We start from the raw sequence: 16,076 nt of genomic DNA on the forward strand, positions 1-16,076 counted from the left end.
CTTAGAATACTACCACAGAATATCGATGCGTCTATATTTTTTGATACTACGTTCCAAGAAAAAGAATAATTGAAGTTGCTGCTCTAAATAAATCAATAAATCTAAATTAATAGCAATCATAAATATTCTTCAACCAAGAATTCTGTCTTTGGCCTACATATCCTTTTCCCTGAATCTTTCTCGGTATAATAAATCTTAATGTTGAAGGTATTCTGCACATCAAACCTAACCAGTATGGCCCATATTGAGTATAGTAGGGATGTCAAAATGGTACATGGGGCTACAGAAGTAAGAGATCTTGAAAGTTCATTTCTGATCTTTACGTTGATGCTTCTATCTGAGATATACGAGTGGAGAAATTTGACAAAAGGGATGGACAAGATGATGCTCACTTGTTTCTTCAAAAGTTCAGCATCTTCGAAGGAATTCTGGACATCGAGAAAAATGGCAAGGAAGAACTATTTTGTCATTTCAAATTTTTGAGTGATGTGGATAATGATTTCGGCTACTGAACTTTACGGTAACTTTATTACCAACAAACTATATAAATAAGTGACTTCACGGTCTTCTCAAATTATCACTTTTTTTATCATTGATGTATAATTTTTGAGATTTTGTTCATAAATTCCTACCGGAAGCACATACACATACATAAAATTTCTGCACAGTGTTCTTAAACACGTAATAGGGGGTATTTTATTTATATTAAAACCAACCAAAAACAAGTATGATTTTTATTCAATAATGAAAAACATACGAATAATTAACATAAAACTAATAATTACTGTACAACAAATTACTATTAAAGAAAGTGATGAAAGCTATCACAAATATTTTTAGGTTATAATACTCGTACAATAATTATAATAGTAACCTAAAAAAAGACAGTAAAAGTATAGTAGAAATCACTAAAGAACAAAATGTTTATGATAAACATGAAGTACTGGTTTCTATTAATATCAGAAATTGTGTTAAAGATAACAGATTTGAATGTTCAAATATTTTACAGGTATCGATCAAATTTCCTACTTTTCAACAAGTCGTTAGCGGTGCCTGGCTTCTTGAATTTGCTGAAGACCTAAACCTGAAGACTGTTGACAATTGACAGTTGTGTCTCTACAGTGATACTTAAGTTTCTCTGTTATACCGAATGAAAAACCAACAGTGCATATCTATTTTATATAAAGTTTAACAATAGTTTAAAAGGGTTCAAGAAAAAGGAACCCAAAGAAAGTTGGAAAAGGGGTAGAAAAGTGGTAGGGGTAGTTTTAAAGTTTACGCAATAAATTTGCTTAAGATGTAGTAATATTTTAATTGTTAACTGCTTTAGATATATCATTTTCAACAATCGACGATTCAAGGATGGAAAGAGACTAAAAATTTGCTAAGTATCTTTTTAAAGTTTATGCAATCAATGTGGTTAGAGTCAGAATTCATGTCTATCTTAAACTAAAACAACCAGAAGAAAGAAAAAGGCTTACACCACTTGTTTCTAATCTAAAATGTATAAAAGTTATCAAAAAATTGATGAAAATATTGTTAACACATTTAGTCCTTTGAGCCGTTGTCTAAAATTAAAATATTTATTGAAAAAACTGGCAAAATTGCTATAAAAATAGAATACGATTTTATATAAAAATAATAAATAGTTATTATCTCTATTATGCTGCGAAATATACGACGACCCAGTTTGTCGTTGTAATATGGCTGGGTATGGAGCGTTGTTTTTAACCTTATCGTCCTTATAGCTCTCCTTTCTTCTTATAACCGAAAGAGTTGATAGCTGGAACAAAAAAAATACAATTAAAAAATTATGCTTCATTAAAATTATTACAATGTTATGCCAATACAAAGTTTATCGTTTAGAAAAGTTCACATCGCTGTTGCCTCCAAAGAAAATCACCCTTAATAATTTTTCGGTGAAAATACTAACTCTGTTATAAGTTTCAGCGATACTAATTATTTTATTTGTTTGTCAGCGAAGACTGTAACTAATAAAAGTTTGCAGCGAAAAGAAATTTTCTCGATAAATATGGGCGAAATAAATTATTTTTATCTACGAACTCGCAAAGATTATAACTTTTAAAATATTTGCAGCGAAAATAATTAGGTACTTCTGGACTGCATAAAAAATTATTATAAAGACAAGATGGTTAGAGAGAGAGAGAGGTGCAAGAAATAGAAGGAGACAATTGCTGTGTTGTGTGACAGAAAGATCCCCAACTTTTATTTGCGGTAAGCTGAGAAAAACTGAAGTCTAGATCTGGCACTAATTGATGTCAAAATGAGAAAGCATGGGTTAAGATTGAAATATCCTTTCAATACAAGAAATGGATGAGTAGGATACGCTGAGACAGGATAGGTCCTTGAAGCGAATTGATATTGTTATGACACAGATAGAAAATAATGGAGAATTGCATATTTAGGAGCCGTAATTTTTTTAATATTCCTACAATCAGCATTGTTAAAACTTTTACCTATTACTAATAATTATTCCCTTGAAATAAAGAGATCAAAAAACAGTTTACTTACATAGATATTCCTTATCACACATAACCAACAAGTCGTACCACTGGTTACCATTTATCCTTGGCAAATCTAGAGTTCCACCGTAATGTTCCGGCAAACATTCGGGGCTCATGTATTGGTGGAGAGATTTGCGGTCAGTACCGTGGAAGATAATACGGTTTCTCAGTTTTTCTCTAAGGAAGGGCTTGAAGAGGGCAAAGACGACCTTGAAGATGTACGGTTGGTTGACGATGTGGATGTTTTTGATTCTAAGAGGTACGCTATCCTGTAATAAAAAATGAAAATATATTAAAAATTATTAATTTCAAAAACATTATGTGATGTAGCCCGTAAGGGTTTTTAATATTATACCTTTTATAAAGTAATTTTTAAATCAATTTTTTATGATACATGGTATACAGCCAGGTACAGGAACTTAGTGTGAATTTTAATTTGACGGTATGGTCAACTTGGCTCCTCAGTACATGCGCTTAGCCACTAAAAGATGCACTTTGAAGCTAGATATTTGACTTATCTCCCAATGTATAAATAATTAAGTCTTCCCTACTTTTTGTAAGATTAAAACTCCAGGAAATGTTCCAGTCAACTTTAAGAACACCTTCCAACTTAAAATTTTGAAAAAGAAGATTTGTAAACATTACAGCAAGCTTAACTACATAAATTGTAAACTTAAGGTAACGTATGACTCACTACTCGATTTTATTTTCAACTTTTTGAATGATGTTCAGGACACATTGGACAATATAACTTCTATCAAATTTAGCAAACTTAAATCCACACTAAATAACCTCATTAAAAACAAATTTAATTCATTGAATTGTAACAGTAACAAGACTAATAGTAAGTTCTCTAATTTTTCTTTTCAGCCAAGACTAAAAAATCTCTAGTCACTTCAAATGAACTTAATGTTCTAAATCTAGTCCTCAAATACTCCATTCCTAGTAAGGTCTCTAAAAAAGACCTCCAGAGTCTCTCTATTTAGCTAGACATCATTACCCAAATTCTTTCTGTCCCTTTAAATCAATAAAAATAAAAAACAACAATCAGAAACTCCTGTTTTACAACCATAAACAAATTCAAAAATAAAAATTTCTTTTCTAATTCTCCAACAGTAAATAACACCAACAACTCTTCATCTATCAACTTACCTTCCACCTCCCAAAATATTTTACACTTTCTTTCCCCAAATTTTCTCAAAACAAACGCAATGAACATATAAATACCCTTAAATCCATCAAAAATAAAATCAAATTTAATTATCAGTAAAGCTGACAAGGGAAACTGTCTAGTGATCTTAAATCAAACCTCATACAACGATAAAGTCTCTTCTTTCTTCTCTAATAACAACTTTACTTTACTCACAACAGACCACTCAAAAGGGCAGTCCGATTCGTCCAGTTGTTAGTTTCATAAACACTCCAGTTTCCACTTTATCAAAATAATATTGGATCTCATTAAAAACGTGACGAACTTTATCCCCCGTTTCTCAGTCAAAAACACCAGTCATCTAGTCAATAACCTACAAAAGATTAATCTTCGCCCCAACACTACTATATTTTCATTTAATGTCAGCAATTTATTCACTTTTGTCCCTAAACAAGAAACAATTAATCTGGTTCACTCTCTTCTAAGAGCCAATTGCATCACCTTGTCTACTACCAACTCCATTGTCCAACTATTACAATGTTGCTAGATCAAGATTTCTTTGTTTTTATTAACAAATAGTACAGGCAACCTGATGACTTTGCCATGGGCAGCTGTCACTCTTCTCTATTAGCTGATGTATTTATGGATCGTTTAGAATCCACACAGATCATGAAAAATCTTGAAGTACTCCATTGGTTTCGCTACGTTGACGACTGTTTAGTCTTCATTTCAGGTAACTCCAACTCATCTGAACTATTACTTTCTAAAATCAACCAAATCCACCGCAATATTAACTTCGCCATGGAACTAGAATCATTCAAGTCAATTAATTTTCTTGATCTCACCATTACCAGATTAAATGACCACTTCGACTTCCGTATCCATAGGAAACCCACACAGACCGACCATGTAATACCCTTCTCTTAAAATCACCCTATGTCACAAAAATATGCAGCTTTTCACAGTTACATCCATCACCTGGAAACCATTCCACATTCTCAGTCGAACTATAAAAAAGAATTTAATATTCTCAGACAAATAGCAGTCAATAATGGATATGATCAAAACATCACCAATAAACTTATCCATAAAAGAAGTCTTAAAATCCTACAAGAGACTGCGTTCTTCAGATACCAAACCATTAAACCTAATTACTGTTCACTTCCACACCATCATGAGAGTCTTTCTGCAGATATTCGAAATCTCATAAAACGTTCAGTTGGAAACATTCACGTTTCTTTTAAAGTACCCAATAATTTGAGCTAGTGTATATCTTATTCCAAAGATCACATCAATTATATGAACCGTAGTGGTGTTTATAAACAAGTCTTCACGCTCTTTAGAGTACACAAAAAGATAAAACACTTCCTTCCTTTTCTCAACATCTAAAAGAACACTTGAAGATATGAAGATCTTAAAATTATCAAAGAAAAGCAGAGAAGTCCAAATTGTTTTAATCGCCATGTCTCATTCAATCGAGACTTCCTTCCTCTCCATCGCCAACTATTCTCATGACCTACGTCCCCAACATCTACTATTACATCAAAATTTACACTAATCTCTCTCTTTGGTCAATTACTCATCTTTATCAGCCTACTCCAAATCACTCTTTCAATGCATCTAACCCTTCCATCATTCCCCATTTCTTTTTAGTATTCTAAACTTCACCTCTGACCCTTATGCCTAATGTTCTTTATCCTCCATTGCTACATAATTAAATTCAGATCAGACAATTCCATTCTCCCTCTATAAACCAATCACAATCACACAATAATTCAATCTCTCACTCATATAAATCCCCTCAGTCAAATACCCAGATGGTCCATCTAAAGCCAAGCCACACATCTGAATCTCCTCTTATCGGTCATTACGCTTTAGTAACGTCTTGTTTAGTCATTTTTTCCCTATCACAAAAACAATAAAACACTACAAATCATTTCTCAGGTCCCAAATCTTTCTTTTTAACATATAGAGCCTTTTCTACTTAAGTTATAATTTATAGGTTATAAGTTATAAGTTAAGTAATACTCGTATATGAACAGTACATTACAAAGCTACCTTTAGCCATCAATTAACTTGATCCTTCAACATTTAATTATTTATTTGTGTTCATGAACTTATGATACTCCTTATATTTCTTAGGTACCAACTGTTGCTTTTTTACATATAGGGCCTTCTCTACTTAAGTTATAAGTTTATAAGTGAAGATTAGAAGATACTTTTAGTACTATTGTCTAGAACATTAGTTGTGCTTATAAAGCTAACATTTTGTACTTTTTAATCAGAACAAATACGTACTGATAAAAGAACATATACCACAACCAGTATTGCTGCAACTCTTTTAGAAAAAGGTTAAAATAATATTGTATTATTGTACTCAGAATTAAGCAAAAAAAAAGAAGAAGACTGATGATATTCCGATAAAATTTCAACATTATTGCAGATACTGTGTTCAGTCCGACTCTGCTATAATGCAATTGTTGACATTGCTACACTTTACAAAGTTTTATTAAAAAGTAACTGCCGCATTGTTTTGAATATTGTACGAATTTATTAACAAAACAATATGTTGATATTCAATATGATGCATCAAAATGACGGTGGTTAAATTAATTTTTCTTTTAATTTTTGATGATTCATTCTTCAAGGTTTAATTTCACAGGATTGATGGTTTGATTGTTTGCACGAAAAATTTATAGCATACCTAAATATGACCGTGGGTTTTTCGTTCATTTGTTGAAGATGTAATTCGATTATTTTACCAGTAAATCCGGTATGTTATTTTTATTTGAACTACCAAGTAGAACATTATTTCTTCTTAGAAATTTTGAGAAAACATTGGAAACAATGTTAATTATAGAGAGCCATAGATAAAAATCGAAATTGGGGTCAGCATGAAAAAAAAAATAGAAATAGAAATATGCTTTATTGTCACTGAAAATTGTACAATTTTATGGACAAAGCTTATAAAAACTTTACGAATAAATTTAAGCTGCTGCATGTGACACCCAAATATATATAAAAATACTTTATTGCTTGTACCTAAACGTACTGTAATTTCTTAGTTATTTGTTAAGAAACTCTTCCACTGAATAATATGCTCTTTCAGATAGATAAGCTTTTGTCACTTTACGGAACTTAAGGAAAGAAGTTGTAGATTTAAGTTGCAAAGGGAGATGGTTGTATATTTTTTTTGTCGAATATAATATAGATTTCTTTACTAACTCAGTGGACGGGATTGGCAAATACACACATCAACGAAAATAAAGCAATCTAAAACACGTTTAAGCCTTTTTGGTTACTGTTGTAACATCCGGATTTTGCTCCCTATACTCATATATTTGTTTATCCGCATGATATCCATTAAGTATCCCGATATTCTGGCTATCTTGTTAACTTTTTTTTTAATTCCTCTGCCATATCTACCATACGATACATCTATTCCAGGTAGTTGAAATTCAGGACGTACTCTATTATGTGTTCGTTAATCACTAAAGTAAAGTTCGTGTAACCTTCTGGCTAAGGTCTAGTGTTAGGGTTTTCACGCAAGCGCCGGGACCGACGGTTTTACGTGCTCTCCGAACACGGTGACAGCTCAGTTAAATTAGAAATAAAATTTTGTCGGTGTCGGTGTCGTTATTTACTAGTCTAGAGCTAATGGGGCTATAACCATAATTTTGGCTATAACCATAGTGTGAATAGGTCTTTTCGTGAGATATTAACATGTTTAACTTGTGTGCTGTTAAATTGAATCTGCAATATCTTAATTTTCTGCCATGATTATTGCATCATATTCCATGTTGGTTTCATTCACGCTTTCTAATATCTTGTCCATAATCACGTTAAAGAGATTCCCGACGTTAAAGAGAGACATGTTCCGCTATTATTCTTGTTTTATTGCGACTGTTAGGTCCCCTGATTATTTCTATGTATTTTTATTGACCTTTTTCTGTGTCGTGATTTAGATTACGTCATTTAGTTGGACTCTTACAAACGCTTTTGTGAGATCCACAAAACATAGAAAAAGGAGTTTGTTCTTTACACTCACGTTGATTATTTATAACTGGTAACTTTATATTTTCTTAAGATTCTTTATTTTTTATTCGGTATTGTACCACTTCACACGGTATAATAACATTTATTAATACAATCAAATAAGCGCTGTTGGTAGACAAATAAATAAAATACGTCTCTGGTACTATTTGAAAACGTGACTTTATCAAAACAAACACAATTCCGCAATGACCAATGCACATTCCGTTTCTAAACGTAGTCATTATCCGATGTGTGCTCAGCATACTTAAGACATTACATAAGAAAGAAATCACTGAATTCGAGATTGTTTCATGGATTTAACGTAGTTACAAAATTGATAATAATCCCAATTTTTATTCATTTTGTGTCTTTAGAATTTCATCTGACATTGAACTTTCAGATTTAGAACAGGTCTGTGAAATTTTTCGTTCTTGGAATATAAATATGTGATTTAGGTGGCAGTTATTAGGTAAAACAATAAAAAAAACTATTTGAGATCTTATAATTTATTTTGCTGTACTCGTTTTGTTTCTTTTTATAATACAGAACACAACAAAACACAAGAGGTATACAACCACCATAAACGAATTAGAAATGAAACGAATACTTTAGTTAGGCAAATAAAAAGGGAACTCTGGTAGAGCTTCTTAAAACAGGGCAACAGCAAAAGAGCAAAAAATAAAAATATAGCAAACAGAGCTGCAGGTTGTGTGAATGAAACAATATGGAGAAATAAATATTGGGAAAAAAATGAAAGGCAGAATTTACAAAACAGTTGTTACAAAAATAATGTTAGAAACAGCAGAGATGAAAACACTTAAGACAATTGATGGTAAAATACTATGGGATAGAGCTATAAGTACATAATATTTTGTCGATCTGAATTATGATCACACAGCAAAAATCAGGACAGAAACAGTTGTGATAAAGAAGAAGAAACGATAAAGAATATTACCTTAATTATAACACTAAAAAAACAAAGCCCATATACAGCTACAACAACTAATAATCAATTCGTAGCAAATAACACAGGTTAACAGCTACGTTTATTTGGGTCTCAATATAAATTAGATTATATAAAAATGTTCTTGTATTTGCTATCTAATTCTTCTTTAAATGTCATCTCCGTCCAGAAGGTTGCCATGGCAATCATCAAAGCTATTCGTATCTTCGAGACCGAGGTTCTAATTATATGGTTATTAGTGGTGTTAAGAGTGGAAAAGAGTATTAAGGACCGATGTTGATATAAAGCCAAATAACCAGAAGAAAGATGTTGTAACTCAAATGAGAATGAAATACCGGGGATAACGAGAGATAATGTTGTTACGCCTTTAAGTAGAATGAAGAGTGGTAAAGCAGTAGGACCTGATGGAATACCTGTGGAGATTTGGAATTCTCTAAGAGATTAAGGGATTGATATGTGTGGCAAATGATGAGTAGCATATATGAGGAATAAAGGATGCCCAATACATGGAGACGGTGTGATGGTATAATTATATAAAGCTAAAGAGGACATTCAGGACTGTAAGAACTATAGAGGGATAAAGTTAATATGTGGTTAATATTGCACACAATGAAAATTTGGGAGAGAACCGTAGAGCGAATGTTAAGGAGATAGATATCGATAGGAGAAGAACAGCTTGGGTTTATACCAGGGAGGACAACAGATGCTTTGTTTGCTTTGAGACAGTTGGTAGAGAAATACACATTTGACATCAAATCTCTAAATAGGCAAGTTCTTATTTAATAATAAGTTTGACGTTTTGATTTTTTATATAAAATAGTTCCACTAAACAATTGATGAATCAGTAGACGAGAGTCTTTTTTTAATATCTCATACTAAACAAAATTTGTTTAATTTACTAATGTTTGTATTTTGAAAACGATTTCCGAAGTGGAAATTGAAACGTCAATAAACGTACTTTAACCTTTAATTGTGGATTATTCTCATTTAAATAACAATTACTTTAGCATGCCACAAGAAAATAGCTTCAGAACAATATTTCAAAATTTAAGTTGTAATCTTTCATCATATAATAAACAATGTCAGTCAAACAGAATATTCGATGTATAAATGATAATTTTATTGTCATTGCCCATGACGCCAAAGACGTCAAATTTCAAAACTAATCGGTCGCAAATATGCTTAATTTTTATGACTCTTTATACCGGAGGGAAAACAACTGCATAAATTACCTAAACAATTACCTATGAACATATACTTCTCATTTGACTTTGTAAATTAACGTAATAGACCAAGTACTGCTTCAAGCTGTCTGTCATCAAAAAGTCATTAAATTGTTTGCGTGTCTGCTAACAATGGATGCATGTTATTATTTTCTCGAGAAATTAACTCTAATGTTGGAGATTATGAAGTATTAAATTAGCATTTTAAAAATACAATATACTATGTTACTATTCTCGAGTATGTCATGATTTTCAATAATTCGTTATTTTAGACCTATTTAGAGAAATATTAATATTGTAGATTATAAGTTTATATTTTGAGTTTTCTCCTGGAGAAAGAAGGCAAATCGTTTATCTAGAAGCCAAAATATAAGACTAATATCCTTCATCTTCTCCTTTGAGTGTCTCTCCTATCGGAGATTGGATATCATTAGGGCGATTCTAATTTTATTTACTGCTGTTTTAAATAATTCGTTAGTGGTACAGCCAAACCACTCTCTTAAATTTCTCATCCAGGACATTCTTCTACGACCTGGATTTCTGCGTCCTTGGATTTTTCCTTGCATTACATTTTGTAAGAATGTGTACTTTTGTCCTCTCATCAGATGGCCAAAGTATTCAAGTTTTCTCTTTTTTATATTCAGTATAACTTCTGGATCGTCCATGCCTCAACACCGTAAAGCAAAGTACTGAATACATAGCATTTTAACATTCTAGTTCGTAGCTGAATACTAATATCACGATTACAAAATAATTTTTTTATTTTTATAAAGGTAGACCTGGTAATTTCAATACGTCTTTTTATCTCATGATTTTGGTCACCTGTTTCATTGATGAGGGTTCCCAAGTATTTGTATTCGTTTACTTTTTCGAATTGGGTACCGTTTATTGCGATACTAGTGTCATGTATTGGATTCTTACTGAAGGTCATATATTTGGGTTTTTTGACGTTCATCCTTATGCCGTAGTTATTACATATCTCTTCATACTTTCAACTAGATGTTGTAGATCTTCCGCTGTTCTTGCCATTATCACAGTATCGTCATCATATCGAATGCTATTGATAACTTCTCCATTGACTGTTATCCCTTCGTTTGCATGTGAGAGACTCTTGGCATATTTGTTCGCTGTAGATATTAAACAAGAGCGGTGACAATATATAACCCTGTCATACTTCTCTACGTATTTCTATTTCGTCCGATGTTTGGTCTTCTATTTTTATATTAGCTCGCTGATTCCAGTACAGATTTAATATTATTTGTATGTCTCTGGTGTCGATGTTCTTACCCTACACGATTTCTTTGAGTATATTGTGGCGTACTTTGTCAAAGGCCTTTTCAAAGTCTATAAAGCAGAAGCAAAGAGAGCTTCTCTTGTACCTTATCCTTTTCTGAATCCCATCTGTGTATCGTTATATACATAGTAAAATTATAATAAAAAATATCGTACGAAAGAAAATTGTTTCAGTAAAATATATTATCATTAAAATTGAAATTAATTAAAGATTTTTTATACAATTTAATAAACAGTCTTACCTGTAACCAATCAACTATTCTCTTGGCAAAGGATGGGGTAAATTTGGTGGTTTGGGATATCGATAAACCATCCATGTCGAAAATGACCACTGCTCCGCAGACTTGACTTTCTGGTTCCAACATAGCGGCTTCAAGGAACAATACACAGCCTTTGAATACTTCATCTAAAGATACCTTATCGGTTTTCCATTTCTCTGAAAGGAAAAAATGGATATTATAGTTTAAAAAATTTTTTTAGACCAAAAATATTGCTAATAACCTTTTCAACAATGTGATAATAAAGACAAACTTTTGCTTACATATTAAAAAACAAATGAATAAAATAGAAAATATACAGTTTACTTAAAAAATCATTAACGACAACAATAGATGCAGCACTATGAGAGTCTGTGATATATTCCTAACTTAGATCATCAAAGGAATAGGCTTAAATACTCTTCGTACCTATAGATAAAACAGGTTTAAAGAAAGAACTCTGTTTAACAGAATGGCCCAATACGTAGCTTATGCAGTTGATATATGGAGACTTAAACGAACATTACCGTACTGGGAAGAGTTCTATGTAGCTCTCAAACGCAAGTTTATGCCCACGTCAAGGAACGAAGCAGAAGCACAAGAACAAGAATTCACCATAAATGGTACGAGAGGCTAATAAAATTTAATTATTTGGGTTCAGCAGTAACCGAAACCAATTCTGTGACGCAGGAGGATAAAGCCAGGCCAACAGAAGCCATTTCAGTTCTTTAACTCTAGAATTATTAGTAGCAACACAAACAAGATCGTATACATAATCGTATAGTAGTAGTGTATAAAATGGACTTTGACCAGCAAGGACAAAGAAGCGCTCAGAAAGTGGGAGAGAAAAATCTTTAAAAAAATTCATAGACTAGTTAGAGACAACGAAGCCTGAGAGTTAAGAAGAAACCAGGAACTGCAGCTGCAGTTTTGAAAAGCAGACTTGGTGGCTAAAATAAAGAAAGAGGGCGGATAAGATTAGCTGGTCAAGTACAGGGGGGGAGCGAACGATCAAGAAAGTATTTCCGGATAGCATGGGAGGAACAAGGATTAGAAGAGAATACTGACTTTGATGAATAAAAGGGCGTGCAGGATAAGCTAGGGCTATTAGGAATCTGTAGGTAGCGGTAGCAGGCCTACAACAGAAAAGAGTGGGCGGAGGACGAGAAAAGATAACTTAAGGTCTACTAATGATAATATTTTCATTATAAATCAAATTATCAAAGAACAACGGTGATTTGACCTGGAAAAGTGTCATGAGACTGAATAGTTCATGAATGTAAAGTCCTGGCAGAAAGATAACACGGGATAGACGGCAAGGGGTCCCATGGCAGGAATGGAAGTTAAGCGTTTAAAATAGATTATCATTACACAAAAAAGTCAGTATTAAAGATTATTACAAAACGCATATTGCATTTATAGTTTCTGAATACTCAATACTCCTGATAGAAACATCAGATATCGAATCCCTTAGAAAAAATGATCTGGCATAGGGTAGAGAGAAATACAGATATTCAAAAAGAAGAAGAAGAAAATTTATATTGGGTAGTCTCAATTTTAAACCTCGTTAATGTTGAATGATACTGGACTTGCAAATCTCTAGACGAATTGTTGCATTGTCTTACACGATGTTTTAGAAATTCAGCTGTACAAGGTTTTCCTTTATTATAAGTCGAAAGCATAAGAATATAGAAGGCAACTGCAATAAGAATATAGAAGGCAACTAGAAACCACTATATTAAAGATCCCTATGGATATCTCTAGTACAATCATAATGGCTGTACAATACAACATAAAACTCGCTTACTGATCATAGATATCGGAGACCAGGATCCGGCAAAAGAGGTGATTCCCATGACCACAGGGCTCACCGGGTCGTTGATATGCAAAATCCCTGTAAAATGCCCAATAACCCACCTATAAAAATGGCTGAAGGCAAATCCTCTTGTTACAAATAAATAAGAACAAATATTGGAGATGAACAGACGGAAGCGATCCAGATTCTGTTAGAGGTGTTAGATAAGGATGTATACTTTGACCTATATTACTTAAACTTTATGCAGAGGAAATATTTAGTAAAGCCTTGGAAAATTGCGAACATGGGATCCTTTTAAATGGAGAACGCCTAAACCACGCTATGCAGATGACACCGATATTTTTGCAGACAGTTTAAACAGTGGACCGAGTAAAACTGTTTACCTATCTTGGAACAATAGTGAACGAACAATGGGATCACTCACAAGAAGTAAAATGTAGAATAGAGAAGGCTAGGAGAGCATTCAACAACATGACCAAACTCTTTAAAAGCCACAACCTTAATCTGGAGATAAAAGCAAGGCTCCTACGATGTTATATATTCTCGATATTATACTACGGAGTTGAATCCTGGACACTTACTGCAGCGATGGAGAAAAAACTTGAAGCCTTCGAGATGTAACTATACAGAAGAATCCTAAGGATATCATGGACGGACAAGATAACCAACGAGACTGTGCTACGAAGAATGGGGAAAGAAAGGGAAGTAATGTATACGATTAAAAGAAGAAAGTTAGAATATCTCGGATACGTAATGAGAAACGGCACTTAATACAGATTACTGAAAATAATCCTCCAAAGCAAAGTATCCGGAAAGCGAGGAATTGGGAGAAGAAAAATAGCATGGTTAAAAAACCTGCGGAAATGGTTCTCCACAACAACAACTAATCTATTAAAAGCATCAGTTAATAAAATAATTATATCCAGAATGACCGCCAATATTCGAAACGAATATTCATCAAAAGAAGAAGAAGATAAGTCGTTAATTGAAGGCACAATAAAAATAAAATGGCTATAATAACTAGTAAACGCGATATTTAAAAAAAAAGCCATTTATAAATATTTTGTTTCCACTTTATATGAAGGTCGATTTTTAGCATTTGAACATGAGCAATTCCAATCATTAGTTCAGTTCAAATAAATCAATTAACTTTTTCAGAACTGACCGTTTTTATGTAGGTTTGTTGTCGTATTTGGTACAATTTGCAAAATTTTTAAAAAGTATTAATTAAAAAATAACTCGACAGTTATTTCTTAATGAGGGAGTGATTTATGTAACCTAGTTTCAATAAAATGTTTGGAAAATCCCAGTTTTGTTTAAAAATATTTTACTGTGATTGCTTTTAATCTAGTAACAATGTTATTGAAACAATCGATTATTTTTTACAGTATACTGATAAATGTGATATTTATTCTGTTGATTTATTACATTTAATGCTTAATTTGATTGTATTTAATTAATTATCTTATCAAACTTGTTTTATACAGTATGATTGCATGCAATTATGCAATTAATGGCTATTTTAGTTTATTAATTGAACTTGTGTTGCACCTTGTGACAAATTTACTACTTTTTTTCTAAATAAGTATGCAATTAGATTACATAGAACGATGGTCAAGTGTTTTGTTTTTGTTAGAATTGTGATTTAAACGTGCCACGCTGATATTGATATATCAATTTTAATATCAATCTATATATAACGGAGAGACACTTACAAAAACCAAAAATAGATACTATTATAAAAATTTTTCGTAATCGGATTACCTCATTTTTATGATTTTAGATACATCGAGATTGCTACACAGATAAATTTTATGAAAACAGACTAAATTTGTCACACAAAATCAGCAAATCAGTTCACCCTTGGAAAACACTATCTTTGGCACCCTTTACGTAGAGAAAAGACGTTAAAATGAAAGTAGATGATTGCATTTATTTTCATTTCGAACTCCCCTATTGTTCTACACGTGTTTCGAGCTATTCAACTCTCCTTAGGAACACTTGTGTTAGTTGGAACTGAAATAAAATATACAGGTACCTGAAAACAATTTGTAAAAAATTGAACTTTTTGCTTTCAAAAATTGCTAGAAAATACTCTTAGAAATAGTATAGACTTAGTCTCAAGGGCCCACGAGATCGAGAAGTAGCTAGAGAAGAGGGGAGAGGGGTGCTAGCCAAGCGGTAAATCTGACTGTTCGTGCGCCCCGGGGTGACTGAAGTTGTTGCGTGCCTCCGGACTGACTTTTTGTTCTCTTCCCCTCTATTTTTGGAGAAATGTTCCATCCTCAGCAGATTCGGGAGAGCGTCTTGCCTAGTATACGGCAGTATACGTCATAGTACATAAGTGGAATTTTTGTTGGTTTGCTTCAGTATTTAGGCATTAGCAAAAGAAATTTGAAGACTATCGTCCTAACTAGTTAGGTTCATTCCAATGATGATGACACAGAGCCATCTCTCTTCAACACAATTTGATGGCGCCAGTTCAAGATATAATTCTTGTTTAACAAGATTTTTTATATGGTTAGAAAAAAATATTCAACGTTTTATTGCAAATATTTTCCACTTTTACAGTTTTATATATGTTGTTATTAAAATGTGTCTGATTTCTTACGGGTAGCTTTATTATAAGCCGGAACATATTATTTTTTTATATTGTGGCAAAACTTGACATTCAAAAATTTTCAAAAAATTCAAAAGTATTTCTTAGTATTATATCTTTATGTTGTAAGAAAATTAACAAAATTGTATGTTTGGTTTTTCCGTTTTACATTTGGAAAAAAGTAGTTTTTTGAGTTTTCTCGAAAACGAAAACA

The 16,076-nt window shown here is 32.5% G+C and overlaps 1 protein-coding gene across 3 annotated transcripts in view; it reads right to left on the reverse strand.

Annotated features, from left to right (window-relative positions):
- Positions 1-720: 720 nt before the first annotated feature.
- LOC140437805 (alpha-tocopherol transfer protein-like) overlaps positions 721-16,076 on the reverse strand; it is a 96,458-nt gene continuing 81,102 nt past the window's right edge. For all 3 annotated transcript variants that reach the window (XM_072527555.1, XM_072527554.1, XM_072527556.1), the window contains exons 5-7: positions 11,433-11,626; positions 2,533-2,794; positions 721-1,783 (exon numbers count right to left, since the gene is read on the reverse strand). In XM_072527555.1, the coding sequence (XP_072383656.1) occupies positions 1,743-1,783; positions 2,533-2,794; positions 11,433-11,626 (497 nt within the window). In that variant the 3' untranslated portion in view covers positions 721-1,742. The remainder of the gene's footprint in view (positions 1,784-2,532; positions 2,795-11,432; positions 11,627-16,076) is intronic.

This window comes from Diabrotica undecimpunctata, chromosome 3 (assembly GCF_040954645.1).
Source record: "Diabrotica undecimpunctata isolate CICGRU chromosome 3, icDiaUnde3, whole genome shotgun sequence".
NCBI classification, from domain to species: Eukaryota; Metazoa; Arthropoda; class Insecta; order Coleoptera; family Chrysomelidae; genus Diabrotica; species Diabrotica undecimpunctata.